General features: G+C 36.3%; 1 protein-coding gene across 3 annotated transcripts in view; it reads left to right on the forward strand.

Moving 5' to 3' along the window:
- The window catches only part of FBXW7 (F-box and WD repeat domain containing 7), a 188,283-nt gene that overhangs the window by 96,163 nt on the left and 75,041 nt on the right, over nt 1-17,079 (forward strand). Inside the window, exon 3 of one of the 3 annotated variants that reach the window (XM_075149499.1) lies at nt 5,808-9,563. The exons of 1 other annotated variant lie outside the window; for it this stretch is intronic. In XM_075149499.1, the coding sequence (XP_075005600.1) occupies nt 5,808-5,999 (192 nt within the window). In that variant the 3' untranslated portion in view covers nt 6,000-9,563. Of the gene's footprint in view, nt 1-5,807; nt 9,564-13,731; nt 15,397-17,079 lie in introns of those variants that run through there. One more of the 3 variants, XM_075149500.1, reaches the window with a different exon arrangement.

Here is a 17,079-nt window from a genome sequence, read left to right on the forward strand (position 1 = left end):
ATGTGTATGCCTGTGTATCTGTTTTGGAGGACAGACGGTTGAAACTTCCTATGCTGTGCCTGTCAGGTATTGGTACTGCTGCACTGCATTCTCTTGCTGGCAGGGTTTGAAGTCAGAGTATCAGACAGCCAGTAAGCTCAAAGCTGGATTTGATTGTCAAATCAAATTGACAATTTCTATGAAATACTTATAAACATTTTAAATAATAAGTGATATTTGAAGAAATCAGAGAAAGCCAGTGTTTGTTAAATAAAATACAGGCAAGGCTTCCGCTTCCTCTAAAAAGAAAAAAAAAAAGGGGGTGGGAAAAAAGGAAAGAAGACAAATAAAAGGTCAAGGTGGCAACCATACCAACCAAGACTGCCAGCCCTTCCACAGACTAGCTGTTTTTTTCTGTAGTCTAGGCATTCTTTACTTCGCATATCTTGAGCTTTATAAATAGCCTCACACCCCTTTGCAGTATGCTGTTAACCAGCTGAAAAGGATTATATAGCTTAATTTGGTGCTATCAAATGAATGCCAGCGTAACAATCAGTTGTTGCATTTGTTAGATTTACGTGTATTTTACAGTTCTAGTAAGAAAAACGCAATCTTGTATCAAAATAGACCTTGATATCTATATTGTTTCAAACATACAAAATGTAATACTTTGCATTGTTCAACCTTTTATTTTGGCATTAGATAATATAGCTAATATGAAGAGTGTTACTGTGTTGTCAGGCTTTATACAAGAGGAATTTTTTTTTTAATGCTGAATAAATGGTATCTGGACAGAATTTTTCACTACAGAAGAAAAAAAATTTTTTTTTTAGGTGTATTAGGTGGCAGAAATATTTTTAAGACCTTTTGAATGTTTTGGGGATTGTTCCTTTTCCCATTTAATATGTAGAAAGGAAGAAAATTCTAAGTCCAAACCTAATTTTTTTGGACACTATTTAGAAACTGATAGTCATGTTTTAAATATTTTGGTACTACCTTGTGTGTATTTTGTGCGTGTACGTATATAAGTAGAGAATTTCTCATTGAAAGTTTTGCATTTGACATGGAAGGGTGATACAGTGATAAGAAAAGCTGAATTACTGTATAGAAAACTAAGTTTTTGGTTTCCTATCTTCTTTTTTCATAAAAGCAGCCTCCTTACTAATAAAAACACCTGCTTTCCCTTCCCACGGCTTATGCTTAGCTGGGAATTTGACTTGCATTTTAATCCAGCGTTAAATATTGCATGAGTTCTCTACCTGTTGTTGTAGTTTTTAATTCTTGTCTCAGCTTTATTTAAAGGTGCAGCAATAGCATAAATAAGTGGTCAGCAAATAAATTCCTGCAGAGCAGCTGTAGCAATTCTTTTTAACAGCTGGTGCAACTCTGACCAGACCAAAGAGTTAAACTTGCTTATCCAACAAGTCATGTTATAGCCAATGAGGACTGGGCAGACATTTCTGGAATATTTGTAAAACACAAGATGATGCAGCTGGATTTCTGTTACATACCTGGAATATTTTCTGAAATGTTTAATGAAGAAATGAAGGCACATGCTTTAAAGATGGTTTTTTAAAAAAAAAAAGTGACAATGACAACAAGACCCCATAGTAGAGTAAATAAAGTTAGGAGGCTTGTGGAGTAAAGCCAAATAATATAGGCCTTTGGTTACAAATGATTATGTACACTTCCAGGGATGTCCAAATATGGTAGGAATTATTTTTTTTAAATGCGCATGGTTAAGTATATGTTTTAATGATATGATAGCATCATTAGTATTGATATTGTATAGTTTTGCCAATATGCAGTTTACTAGACAGTCCATATAATGTGACCGTATATAAAGTTAGCTTGTGCAAATGGTCTCTTGGAATTTGTCAAATGCTCTTTTGCACTAGTACCATCATGAATGAGGGCAGATCCCATGCCTATAGCTGCATGTACCTGCATGTTTCCTTCCCTTTCTTTTGAGGTGAAATTCTATATTTGTTGAGATGCCTAGGAAGCTTTTATCATTGACGTCTCTTCGGGACCAGTATTGCATGCCAAGGGATCCATGGACAAAGAGAGGTGATCTAATAGCTCATTGTCGCCCAAAGATGGAGGTCTTGACTACCTTCCGCTTCCAAACCCTTTTGCTGTTTGTCTTGTGTTCGTCTCGTCATGCATCTGGCTGCTTTGTGAGCTGTTTACATTTGCTAATCTAGTGGAAAAATAACTCACCAACAACAAAAATTGAGGATATTCAGGTAACCTACTTACTGGAGTCATTTTAGAGCTCACAAGCCTGACAAGTTCTACAGCCAGTTTAAGGAAGAGTTTGGAATAAAATGGCTAGAGCAAGGAGGGGAGGTGCTACTCTTCTCCTTTTGCTAATAGAGTCTCCAGCTGAGCTGTTTGTCTCATTTCAGCTCCAAAGAAGAGCTGAAATGAGCTGTGGGATCGAACAGAGTTATTTTTTTACTGACAGCCATTCAAACTCACTTGCATTAGTGGTCACAATTAGAAACTGAAGTTAGTGAACCCTTGCTGTTGGTTAGTCTGACCTACTGCTTGGGTTTCCCAGCAGGCAAGGCTAGTGTAGTTAAATGCCATACACAGTAGGTCAAATTTGAGTATGATTTCATTTCTCCATGCACTCACACTTAGATACCAGGATGATTAAACAGATACGAGCATGAACATAGGCATGAAAAATGTCTGGTAGATAGATATGTTTATCTGATGATTTCCCCTTTGCTGATGTACTTGGTATTTTGTATCTTCCTTGGCCTCCACTAGTGGATTTCTGGGGAATGCTATCTTGTGGAGTGTTTAGTATTTTGCCAGACAGCAGCTTTACCATCATTCTTATCTATATTTGTTTGAACCTTTACAGTTTTTTTCAGTATAGGAGTGTCATACAAGTTGTACCATCTTCCACCAGCAGCTGCGAAAGGCATATCTCCTTCTTGCCCTTTCATGGCAAAAATTTTAAAGCAGCTTTTTTGTGTTAGATACCAACCTCTTTCATCACAGTAGTTATTAATGACCATGCCTCAATATGATTCCAGAGCCAGAATTATAACCAGGAAGTATCATCTGAGTGAGTCCAAGTTAAGAAAATCTGGATTCTTCTTCACTATGTTATTAAGCTTTGTTGCCAAAGAAAGCAAAGCTTGTGCAGTTGAGACATCTGCCTTTCATTGTTTTTCTTCCTTTCCAGAGCTTATGCATCTCTTGACTAATTTTCACCCAATTTGACAAAGAGAGAGATTAAGAATACATAAGTTTTCAAGATAACTAGAGGGTAGGTAGGAAAGGAAGAAGTCTACAGGCTGACCGTCACCTGGTTAGACATCATTGAATCCTTGTGGAATTGAGTTTTGCTCTGACCGTGTAAACAGGTTCAGTTGATGTTTTTTCCTTACTTTACACCACAGAAGCCATTTATTAGTCGAAACTCATAGTAAGGTATAAGCCTAAAATAAAGCTTTGCTATGGCTGGACTGTTCAGAATGACTCTTCCATGTAGGTCCCCTGACATTTTGGGACCATAAGGCCTTGGAGAAGCCTAGTGTAATTCAAGCACAATTTGAACTGGCATGACAATCTCACCTGGAGCCAGGCTTCGTTCGTTCTGTTGCTCATGATACAACAGGTCTACACTTGGTTTTTTCCCATGAAGTACAGAAAAAGCCATCAGTTTGCATGTTTACTAGTAGTTTTGCCCCTTTGGTATACTATTCAAGTGTACATTTTTTAGGAAATTCTGATCTTGTGAGTTCAAAATGATCCTCTCCATTGATTCTCTACGTATCCTCTTCAGGGGTCTGGGTCATTATGTTTTCTTATATGTGCAGATTTTTGCATTCGGTAAATTTGGATACGATAGAGACTCTTTAGACCAATAGTTTTTTCTGTGCAGCAGCACTAATACAGTTGCAGTTAGTTTTATATAGCAGTGCTTTTTCTATACAGCTTATTCATTTGCCGTACAAAGCAGACTAATGTGCAGTGTGTCATTTGGGAACTATTTATATACTGATATCAGAAATCCCTCACAAATAATCTTGAGACCACAGTCGCTATATAAGATTAGTTACTAGTGTAGTATAGACTGCCTTGCTTTGCTGACAAGATGGTTCTCACTCTTTCTACACAGGGGCAGGGACCAGCATGAATATCAAGGGAGCAATAAGGCTTGTGTATGATGTAAATTATAGTGCATTCTGTATGCCACAGCTATGCAGAGCTTACTGTTATTTAGGAAGTATATTATTAAGTATATTCAAAGGATTATTATGCTACTATTACTATTTTGAGAAGGTGACTTTTAAAACGTTGCAGTGCTCTGCTTTATCCATTTGAGGGCAGCTGTTCACCGATGTTAAGAACTGTGGAAAAACGCTCTGGGGTTCTGCTTTCTGTATTTTAGTCTTTCTGTACTTGCAAGTACTTCATTTAGGTCTCTCTAGGTCTTGTATTGTTCCATCGCCATATTAAAATGTCATGAGTTTGTTTATTTTTTTTTCCAGTAATGTTAATATGCAAAACAATCTCCTCTAGGAGGAGATTCTGTAAAGTTTGAGTAAGCTGGTTTTCATTGTTGGGATAGATTCTTAGATCCATGTCTTAAAACCATGGCCTTCCTGAGTTAAGTATACTGAATGAACTAGTTAATTTCGTAGCATTTGCTTTCTGGTAAACAGCTCCTAAAAAGCTCTGTGTCTATAGGATCACTTTGAATTACTCTGACTGGAAGGTATAAAAACTATTGCTGCTTACTACATGCTTTCATTTTACAAAGACGTCTGGACCAGCCAAAAAAGAAAGAGGAGTCTTCTGGATTCTTAAGTTTACAGTTAATAGTCCAGGGCATTTCAAACTAGTATTTTCAAACTCAAGTTTTCAGGCACTTTTATGCATCTAAATAAAGTGATCTGATTTCAAACGTGATCTTCTGATTAAAATGGTAGGCACTTAAAAAGAGCATCATTAGAAATCAGCCTCACTTTATTTAGAAACAGGATGTTAGAGAAATGTATTACAAAGCATTAAAGCTCAAATTTTCATAGTTTCACATTTGTCAAGTTTATACATGTTCTCACCCTGTATAATATAAAAAACATACACTTTTAAAGATAAAAGCAACAAAGTGGCTCTTTAAACTTTACATTTAGAGCTTAAATTAGAATTATATGTGTAATAAATACAAAAATAAGTGATATCTACTATATGCAATATATTCTTGACACTTCTAAGATAGCCAACCCTCTCCATTTTTGTCTTCCTGCTACACCCTCTTACTGCTTAAATTAGACTGTGTTGTATTTTCAGGCTAAGGACTTTCACTTATTAAATGTTCATGGCTGTCCAGCATAGCTTGGGGCCTTTAAACATTACTGTAAGACAATAATACCTACAGTCAATAATGTGTAGCAAATCTAAGACTAAAAAGAAGTGATGATACATGGAAATAAAATTGGGCCGACAAGATCTCATCTGCTAGTGCAAGTGTTTTTTCTGGGAGACGAGGGTAAAAAAGGGGGGAAAAAATAGGAGAGAGAAAAACTGAAGCTTTTCCTTATTGCTATGGTAAAGTGTGAAATCTAGCGTTGTAATTTCATGTGGGACCAAAAAAAGCCTTCTTTTGCTTTGGCTTTATCCACTTAGAAAGGGGACTACACTGACTGTGAACATGATGCTTTTTTTCAGCTAGAAGTGTGTCCCTGTGGAATTACTCTAGAATAGTTTGGAAGTTCCTGAGGAAAATTAATGTATTGTTGGGACTTTTATCTCAAACCACAAAAGAAGAAGGGCTGACAATCAGAGTTTTGTCTTTTCAGAGGTGTGAGAATAACCTGCGACTGGAGACTTGCGCTGTGAGTGGTGCTTGGAGAATGCCATACTTCAGTCTTGTCTGCTCCCCAATTGTATGTAAATCTGTAAATGAGCCAAGTTATGTTCCTGTTCTGCACTTTGGTTATGAGCTAATATTTAAAAAAGAAAAAAGCGGGGGGAGTAAGTCTGTAAAGTAGTAAGATACTAGGCTCCGATATCAACTAATAACGGCTGGTACTAAAATAGCGATTTGCCACACTGTCAAATTCTCCTTTCAGCAATTGCGCAAAGAAATAATCTTCTGAGTTTATTTCAGCAGTTTCTCTTAGCGCGCACACACATACACAGACATTTCTGTATGCAATTAAATGAAGTACTGCGTATTTATTAAACTAGAATCCAAGGTTTGCTTTGTACAAAATACTGTATCTGATCTTGTCATGTTACATACATACTATTCAAATCTCAAATTATATTTATATAAATACATTCTGCTAAACTTCCCACTTTGTTGGAACGATTGAGACAGCAACTGGTACATCAAAAATGGAAGACTTTGACCTGTTGCTTCTTTTCGAATGATACATCAGTAGGAATATGTGAGTTGATCTCTTTTGGGTTTTTGGCTCTGTTCTTCACTTTAGTTATTCGAAGTAGAAACAAGGCTACCTTTTCTCCCTCTTTGGAGTACTTCAGTGAAGTTTTCTTATTTGAGTGAAACTGAGATCCCAAGACACCTTTCCAAAATCTTCTAGCCAAGTGAAAGCCTAATATTTGTTGTATAAAATATGAAGCAATTCAGAATGAAGCTATAAACTGTGATCTAATGATACTGTTGTTGAGTACAGGCTAGCGGTAAACTGTTTTTTTTGGAGTTTATAGAATGAATTATAAAGAAGGAAATGTAAAGAGTCTTTTAGAAGAAAATATATGTCTAAATGTGCTTTAGAATAGCATTTGAATGGAATGGTAGAAAAGAAGGAAAAAAAAAAATATCAGTGCATGCAAATACTGTGCTACCCAGCATTCTGTCACAGCATTTTTGTATGCAACATCTGTAAAGAAATAAGGATTGTTTTTGTTTGTCTGAGAAAGAGATACTTTGTTATAAGCGAATGCTTACTGTAATGTATATATACTCAATGAAACATTAGGGATTTTTATAGTGGTTTTGGGGTTGTTTTTTTGTTTTTTTTTTTGTTTTTTTGTAAAAAGCATTCAACAAGCAAATGTTTGGTCAGGGGAGGCCCTCTATATGCGAGTGAGACATGCTTACAGCTTGGGTTTTTGAAGGGGAAACAAAGGGCTAAGTGGAGATGCTAATACAGGCATATTTTAATGCAGTCTTTTGTCAAGTTTCAGTGTTGTGCTTCAAGCAGTAAAACATTACTACACTCCCTCTTTTGCCCTCACATAATTACACAGTTAATTATCTTTGCTGGGTTGTGCATAAAGGGACTTGTAAGATTTCTTAATGGTCATTTATTCACTGTGTTTTGGACTGTACCGACTCAGTTCATACAAGGGTTTTGATGGCTTTCTGCCTCTTATCAGCAATTTCATAAGACATTTTCACAGGCTTTTTTGTCTCTTTCTGCTTAGTTTTGCTCAAAAAGGTTTTCAAAATTTGAATATATTTTTAAGAAACATGTCCAAGTTCCATCCCTTTCCAGGGATCGGAATGGGGTTATGGGAACCTAGAGGCATTGTAGGAAAGCTAATTTGATCAAGAAATTATTTAAAATGGAAGTAAACTAATTGTGGATAATCTGAGTAGTAGATATTGCTGTTCTAGCTTCGTTCGGTGGAGTAAGAACTTTTTTTCCTGAAAAACGACTCTTGGTCAGGTGTGTTGCTAAGGGCAGGCAGACCTCTCCCCACATCCTTCAGAGGACGCTGTTCTCCAAGGAAGAGCCTTCTCCTTTCCATCAGTGTGATGGATAGGCCCGAGCAAACTGGTACCCAAACCTGTGATGGCCAGAAAAGGGAAGACTATTCCGCTACCACTGCATCCCTAGAGCCAAAGCCCCCCGGATGCTGCTCCCCCCACAGCAGCAGGGAAGGGGGAGGAGGTGCAGGCTGGGGTACCTGTACGTAAGTAAGGAGGGCCAGGAAGAAGGAGCTAATCACAATGTAGGTGAAAATACAATGATAGCCTCTGCTTTTATTAAAAGAGCAAGTTTTGAGCCAATATCTTCATTTTAGGGGACACCCATTTTTTTTCCAATTTTTTTTTTCATTTTTGTTTCCTTTTCTAACTTTTGGACTTAGCAATATATTGTGTTTGTGGAGACAGCGGTTGAGAAATAGCAAAGTCCAGGTCAGTTTTTTAGTCACTAGCTGTCAAATTTCATTGAAAGTCCAGAAGAAGTCTGTCCAGAGAGTGGTGGAGTTGATCCTGCAGTAACAGTGTTACTGTCTGAAGGTTGCAATCTCCTTGGATTCTCCTTCTGAAAGCACAGTGCCAACTCATTAAAAAAACCAAAACAATACAAAAAAACCAACCAAACAAACAAAAAAAGAAGCCACCTTCCTTTAAAGCGCAGGTGTAAGTAGCTGTGGCTATGAAAACTCCTGGTAGTCATGATTTTCTTCTTTTTCAGTCTGTGTATCCCTTTTTGGAGAAGGGCTCTTCTGACATTGCAGGGGAGGTCCACCAGCTGTTTGACTGGCAGGAGCAGTCTGTCTGCCCCTTGGTAGTTTAATTCCTGTCTATACTAGGATAGCTTGCACTTCACTGAGCAGCAGACAGGTCAGGACACTTGGCAGGAGAAGGTTGAGAGACAAAGGCAGCGGGCTGTGGGGAACTGAATCACCAGTCTGAAACTTTTAAAGGAAAAAAAAAGAAAGAAATCATGCAACTTTAGAAGCAAAGTTTTTAGCAATGTTCTTGCATTATTAGTAGACTTGACAAAGAAAGAACCATAAAATGTCCAAACCTGGAAAAACTGCCATCAACCATGGCTTGGTTCCTGTTGATCTTAAAAGTGCCAAAGAACCTCTACCACACCAAACCGTGATGAAGATATTTAGCATCAGCATCATTGCACAGGGCCTGCCCTTCTGCCGAAGGCGGGTAAGTGTAAAAGTCTTCAAAACCTGAATTTTGATCACTTGGCTTGTAGCTCAGTGCTTTGTTACGGTGCGTTCATTCCATGAGGAAATACTTATATCTGTATTTTCTGTTCTCTCAGGGTGCCATAGAGGAGCCCTCGCGTCATTTATTTCAATAATTCTTGTGCTTTAATTTAATTAAAATCTGTACATGTTTTCTTAGCTATTACTCATTTAAAGGGACATGCCAGAGATTCTTTTATAGTTGTAAACCATGTAGATGAAAACGAATGCTGTACAAAATAGTGTATTTTGCTTTTATTCACTCTCTTAGGTGATGTAGATAGTTTGGAGTAAAATCCATTGAATGCAGTTTTGAATTGTGTCGGCACATGCGACTTGTTGGATACTAAAGTAGAGAATTTAGAGATGTTAAACTAATTAATATTTAAACGTTGTCAGTAAGAATTCTTAAAATACAATTTTAATACTTTTGTAACTCAGTAATGGAGATAACATATTTGCTGTTACAGAAAATAAAAATAGCATGTTACTATGTGGAGGTTGCGATATAGTTTATATATAGACAATCCTAGCCTGACAAACTATCACGGGTCTTATGCTACAGCTTCAGGAACTATATGAATAAAGTGGCTCTTAAAGCATATTATATGACTAAAAAAAGAAAAGTGTCTTTTAAATTCTGTTCTCTCTGTAATATACAATTTTCAATAAAAATTGAGTACTTTCAAATCAACTTACATCATGATTTTGTTACTCAGTTTGCATACTGCTGAGCTCATATTCTTTAAAGTAAAATTAATTTTTCTTTTTTATTACTCTTTGGAACTTTTTTCCAGTAAAATTATAAATAAATTTGCTCTTCATAACGAATTTTCCCAACACTACTTTGAATTTTCTATTGCTACTGAATAAATACTATTTCCATTTATTGATGCAAGTTTTAAAATCTAGCTCAGCTTTTGTAAATGTGCTGGCTTTCCTTGAATGTCAACATATATGCCTTTCTAGTTAACGTAGTTAAATCACAGATGAAATTTAAATTTGAGAAGATCACCCTTGAAAGCTTGATTTCTCTTTACTGTGTTGCTTTGAATGTCTGAGAATGTTTCTTATATGTAAAAGGTATATAGCATGTGTTGAAAGCTAGTAACATAATATCAACCTGCAGCATTGCAAAAATTAGTATATATAGATACATGACTGTTCAATATTGGATCATGTGCATTACAGAAAAGTATTTTTTTCTGAAATTAGATACTATACATATGTGCTGGCTGAACATTGAATAGGAATATTTCATAAGGTTGAAAGTGATAAAGTAATCCTCTATATTTTAATAGATGTGCTTTCAAATTTTTTATATGATTTGAGAACTGTTTGCTTTGAAAATAAGCATTTGGAATATGTTTGGATAGTTTTAGTTTCTTTGTCTTGGATAAAGCATAGTATACAGCATAGAAGATAAGTTTAGTAGATATATTTCACAAGTATTTTTGTGGCTATGTTAATACATTATACTGTTGGAACTTTAACGTGTGTATTTTCTGTAGTGAGAAGCGTGGTCACACATTAACTTACCACAAATACGAAAAAAAAATTTCCAAAGCAGTTCTCTGAAGACCTTGCATTGTTCCAAAATGACCACAATCTATCTCCGTTGTCCTGTCCTACACCACGTTCAAGCAAACAGTTTAGTGACTCAGAGGTTTTAGGTCTAGGAGAGTTTAAGCAGCTGTTCAGCATCTATTTTTCTTTTAGAATTAGGACTAAGGAGGAAATTAAGAAATGCTGCAAATGTATGTTTTGCCAGCTAAGCTGTCATCAGTCTATTTAAGTATATCTTGTCTTCTGAAACGAATAATTCTCAGTATGATGGCTGCTGATAGTGGAAAAGATCAGAGCTCCGCCTTTAGTCTCATGCCTTGCAACACTCAAAGCCTGCATGTAACTCATAACGACTACCATATTGGGTTCCTTCCATGGTAACACGCGTAGATTGCTTGTAAGATCTGCATTTTCATTTCTGCATATTAAAAAAAAAAAAACACCAAAAATCACTTAATTTTGGATATTAACAGATGAGAGAATCAATACTTTTGTTATGTAGATTTATCATTTTATTAAACATAGCAAGAACCAAAAAAGTATTTTCATGTAAAATATGAGTTCTGACACAAAGTCTTCACCAATATGCAACTCTTAGATTTATTTTTTTTAAATTCTACTTTTCATTTAATAAGTAATGCATTGAATTATTTAGCATTTAATGTTCAGACCTAAACTTGATGTGTTTTAGAACATATGCTGCAGTTTGCTTCTAGGTTATTGAGTTGGTAATATGTCAATACCAACTTTTTTCTGGTAAGTATATGATTGGGCCATTCAAACACTGACCTGACTTAAAGATAATCGACCTTCTCCTTGTTTGAACTCATTTCTTCCCCTCCTTAATTGTACATTAAACCAAGCAAAACATCTTTAAAATGTGTACTATGATCCTTGGGAGTAAAAATACTTCCGTTATGAGAGCTGACAATTCATAGCTTCTGCATCCTCTGCATTAGTTATATTGGGCTTGTATCAAGAAGTGCACTATAAATGGTCACAAGACTTAACAGTTTGCCCTTATGCATTTTGTCAGTTTGCTCATGTAGTTAAAACACTTGTCTGCAACACTGCTAATCTGAATCCAGTTAAAAATAGTATTACTTAGCATTCTTTGTGTAGCTCTTGAGCATAACTTTAGTGCATAGTTCTAAAAGTACTGTACTTACACAGTAAACGTATGTATTCCTTCAAAGCTGTCACTGAAAACATCGGTGCAGTATCATCAAACATAGACGTAGCCATGGTCCTCTTTAGCCATTAACATATCTTTTGTAGGCACTGAAGTAGATTTTGCAGTGTAATGTGAAAAAGCAATGAATACCTTTCAACTAGTACACACTTCAGGTATCAGATATCATTTAGCTCTTCAGTGCAATGTAACTGCAGCTGATCATTGAACATACTTACGAGATAGTCACGCATGTCACGTATGTTCCAAAATCAAGTGCTGTATTTTGTTTGCCATGGTAAATACTTTCAGTTGACAAAATATTGGTCTCTTAATTAACTATGTGATTTTTCCCTTAGACTGCTCTTAAACCACTAACAGTAGAAGTGTTTTTCCTTCTGAACTATTATAATTCTAAACTATTTCAAAAGCTGTATTTCAAAAATAGATTTCTTCCCTCTTTAGTTTTTCATGTTTTTTCCTGAAAATTCCAGTACTTGTTGCTCTTGGAGGTTGCTGTATAACAATTTCATCACATTGAATATATGTTTTTAAGAAGTGCTAATAAGCTGGAGAATTTGTGAAAGTGACTTGTTAACTTGCAGCCTTTCTTCATTTCAAGTGACTTAAAGTAACACTGAATTGTTATAAAGTAGGGGGTTCAGTGTGCACCCTGTGGTATTCCAAGCTAGAAAAGTCAAGATAATAAATGTATCCATTTTCAGTGCCCGTACGCTCAGAAACACCAGGGATTCTGTTATACTGTACCATTTTGTGAGAATAGTTTTGTTATATGTGCATATGTTTTACCCTTAAAATGTATCCGACCAAATTTTGGCAATTCATCAACTTAGTTCATCAATGAAATGCTTCCCTCTGTAAGATGTACTTAGGTGTGTTAGGTGAACATAGGACAAAGCATTTAAGCATTGATTTATATACCAGCCTGTGTTTTTTATATATAAGAGCATCCACTGGTCTTATGCAGTATATATGGTATCGGTCCGTTTGTTACTACGGTAGAGCAATTGGAATGAGACTCCAGTTCCTTTTCCTTCCTCTGGTTGACTGATACGCTAATAATTTATTTGAAATACTAATGTGTCTTATGTATGAACAACTTCACGAATTTGGACTTGTTTCTTTATCCCTTCATTTCTGTGTTAAAACAACCAAAACACCCTTTTCATTGTCAGTCATATCTATGTAAATGATTGCACCAGCAGTTTAACCAAGTAGTCCATCCGTTCAGTTTTTCAGGGAAATGTAGTCCTGAATTTTTCTGCAACAAATCATATTTCTTGCTTAAATACAGCACATTATTTTATGGATGACAGTAAGAAGTTACTTAATGGACAGTTTTCTCTGAAATGGTTTGTTGTCCCGTCTTACACTTCCCTGTATTTCAGCTGACTTTTGATCAGGTCCTGAGTAATATGAAAAAGAACTAAACTATTTTCCCCTTAAATACAAAATGGAAAAAAAAAATCTCTTTTTCCCTTGGAATTTCTTACCATTTGGTAAGAAGAGACTGTCAGAAGAGGATCAAGAAAAAAAGTGTGAAAATGTGCATGTGTGTGTGCGCGCGCGCATATATATTTTTATATATACGTATGTATATGTGTATATTTTTTTAATCTAAAACTTAAGGAAGTCTTGAGAGTCTGTCACTGGACAAATCAGAGCACTCCCACATGCCTGCGTCTTCTACAAGAGACCTTTTGGTTCTGGGCTTTGTGGCAGGGAACTTGGATTATGGCCACTAGTGGTAAGAAGTGGGGAGTCAGAAATAACTTTCTTTCAAAGGTGGTTTAGCCTTTACTTCAAATTGCCTTGTTTATGTTAGCATTTATCACCCGAATGGAAGTACAGATCATGGACTGATCAGTTTATATCTACATGAAAGGAAGTTTGTTCTTGTCCCCTGTGCTTGCTTCTTATAAAGGAGTGTGTCCATTGCTCTGGATATCCAAATATTCACAATAAAGCCAGCCTTATAGAGGTTATACTTTTCATTGTTAAACTTATAATTTATAGTGTTTGTTTTCTTGCTTTTATTATTTTTGGAGTTTCAGTTTTGGAAGATCTTTGGAATCAGAAGTACTTCAGAGGTCGCGCAGAAGGAAGTTAACTGAAATGGCAGATGGTTTTGAGTGGAAAGAAATGAATACTGAGAAGTTACAGAAATGAGCAAGTTCTTGTGTAAGACTCTGCCTAGAGGGTAACTCCTTTTAGAAGATAAATAATCTTGAATAATGAACTATTTCCTCTCTTTTTTTAAGTATCTGCAGTATCTCCACTTTGAATCTGCTTTTCCCATGCCTTTCATCTCCTCTCACAAGGGGAATAAAAGTTCTTCCTGTGAGGTGATAGCCTTGAAGAAAAGCAGTATGTTACTTATTTTCTCAATGTGGAGCAGAGGCAGTCTAAAAATTATCTTCTTCACCCTTCTTTTTTTCCTTCTTAATGCAATTATCTCTTTCATTTTGCTTGCAAACCAGTTGACTCTGTAGCGTACTTGAAAGGGAATAAAATAGGAATCATAGAAGTGGAAAAAGAAGTGGACAGATCCTCAGTTACCTGGTCAACTCAAGGTGGGTGGTTCAGCCTGACTCAGCTGAAGAGCCCTGAGGTCTCTAGGCTATGCTTACAAGAGGTTTGCCAAGCCATACCAAAATCCATCTTTTTTTTTTTTTAACCTCAAAACCATGGATACAGTTGGATGTAGCCAGTGTTTATGGCTCTGTAGAAATAGATACAGGCAGAAGTATTCTTTCGTCTACCCCTCCCCTTCTGTGGGGTGTTAGTGTTACAGAAGCTCTGGGCTTAAGATAGCCGTTTGTAGGAGGGAGCATGTAGTTTTCTGTTCAAACAGCTGTTCCCTGTGTCCCCTGGAAAAAAGAAAATTGCTAGCTACACTGTGCATATCTAGTCCAACCTACTGTACTGAATCAAAAATACCTGGACAACCTCTGACAACTTGCTTGGGGTTTTGAGGAGGGGGTGTTGTAGTTTTTTTGGGGTTTTTTTTGTTTTTTTTTTTCCCTCCAAACCTCCACTGCAACACATGTCATAGCACTCCCAGAGACCGCTTTTTCAGAATATTCAGTGATCCTCTGTCACCATACTGACTCTTTGAGAAACACTTTTATATTTAAATTGTTCTACCTATTTCTGGCCAAGATAAAAGCAGCAGTCGGAAACTCATTTATATTTAATGCTAGCTAAAATGTTTTTCTTTGTGGTTTTGATGCATTTAAAACTTCTATTTCTTGTGCAATGAGTAGTGCTGTCTGTTACAGACTGATGCACGGGTGAAGATGCTAAAAGAATGTTATGAGGATTCTGCAGTCAGTCACTTCCCTTCAGGAGGTGTCAGAAGGAAGGTTGCCTGGGCAATTTTACTCCTTTGTGCCCAATTGTTTAGATATCTTTAGAAACCTTTATTGTTATTCACGTTGAGCTATTCAAACATGCTGGACTGACTTTGTGAAAGCTCTTTATCTGCTTAAAGTCTGTCTGGTTTATCGTCTCAAGCTGTGGAGGTTATAGCATTCAGCAGAAGAAAAGAGGGAATGGGAGACAGCAGTGATGCCATAAACTGACCCAGCTGCCTCTTTACTGATTGATCATGCCGGAGGGGAACTTTATTTATTGCTTTGAAACCTAATTGCCTTAACCGTGAATCTCCTTTTTCTCTTTTTGCAGTCCCTTGTATCGCTAAGTAAACGCTTTTTGTCCTTCTATGAAGCCATTTTAATTTCCTGAACAGATCTTTTTCAGGTATGGGGAAAGGATCCTTTGTGAGGAAAAAATGCTCTGCCGTGTCGTGACTATCTATAAATACAGAAACACAAAGAGGGCAAATTAATTTTAACTGGCAATCTTTGTTCTGGCATTCCCCAGATTTTGAGTGGAAGTCGAACTGAACAAGAATGACACTCAGACAAGTCGTAAGCAGGGTTGTAGCATTAGCGTCTTGCTCTCGGATCTCTGCCACTTATCACAACGATCAATTGTCGTTCCTTATGTGGTGAACTGTTACTGTCAGGGAATCATGAGTTTGCCAGTTTAAATAGTTCCACTCCTCAGAGCGAAGATCCCATCTCATTCCTAGTTTCACTGCTCGTCTTGTGTTTTTCTTCCAAATTCTGTTTGAGGCTCTGGTTTGCTCTGTCTCGCTCGTCCTTCTCCTAGTTTTGGACTGCTAATCCTGCTTTCTCCCCACAGCTTCTCATTGATCTTCTTCCTCTGTTAAAAGTTGGCCTCTTTTTCCTCTCTCTCCCTTTGTGCTCTTTCCAGCTCCCAATACATTTATTTATCTTCGTTTCATGATAAAATTGTTTGAAAATATAGTTTTGCATAGGGACAACAGCACTATCTTTCTAAATTCTATTCAGGTATTTTATAATGTTACTCAGTTGTTTGAAAAGGCAAGAAAACAACACTGGAGTTGACATGACTTTTACCCTTTCTTTATTTATTTTTAGTCAAGGAAGTCTGTACTTTGATTTGTTGTGTTCCTTAAAATATTTTTTGAATAACCAGTTTGATTGCAAGGTTTCTTGGTAAGAGGATCGAGATGGTTGCAGATCACTTGTGTAGTCATGTGCAGTTTGATCACATTTCAGAAAAACTTCTCTAGTTACTCGCCTCTCAAATGGACATGATTTTAATAGTAAAATATACAATCCACTAAGTTGGGTAATGATTTTTCTTAAAAATTCAGATGATAATTGCGAACTGTACTACTTTTTTAACATGCTGCAAATATACATGTTTGTGAAAGAGAACTGCTGGTTATGTATGTCATATGAAAATGTTGATCCTGTGCAAGAAGGCGATACAGTAAATTTGTTTTTAACAACTTTGCTACTACCATAACATTTTGAAGTAGTAGGCAAAACATTGTAAGATTTGTCTGTGCGGTGTTTTTCATTTTTTTTGTAGATCATATTCTAATATATTGCAAGACCACCAAAGATCTGCTGACCCTAAATTGATTCATAAAGGGAGGAGAGAAGAAGAATGAGTTAAAATGTATAAATGATACTAAAAGTCTAAATCTATTCTTCTATGTATGTTCTTTCCTTATGAATTATCTGAGTTTAGCAATACTTCCTTAACCCAACTTATTTTATACTTAATATCAAAGGAACTCATAACACTTGGTAAATGCTAGGTATTTAACTTCTTTATGAGCTAGGGAATTGTTTTTGTTTTACAGGGAATAGTATAAGAATGTGGCAAAGACAACAAATGTTCTGTGTTGTAATTAGTAAAACATGCTTCTTTCTCTCCTCTCTGTTTCAGATGGTTCATTATTTCAGATAGTTTATTAAGCTTGTATATGCTGCATTGCTTTGCATATGCAAGGTAGTAGATAGAATTTTATTTGTAAATTTTGAAAAAGAGGCAACTTG

The sequence above is a fragment of the Calonectris borealis genome, chromosome 4, assembly GCF_964195595.1.
Source record: "Calonectris borealis chromosome 4, bCalBor7.hap1.2, whole genome shotgun sequence".
Lineage (NCBI taxonomy): Eukaryota > Metazoa > Chordata > Aves > Procellariiformes > Procellariidae > Calonectris > Calonectris borealis.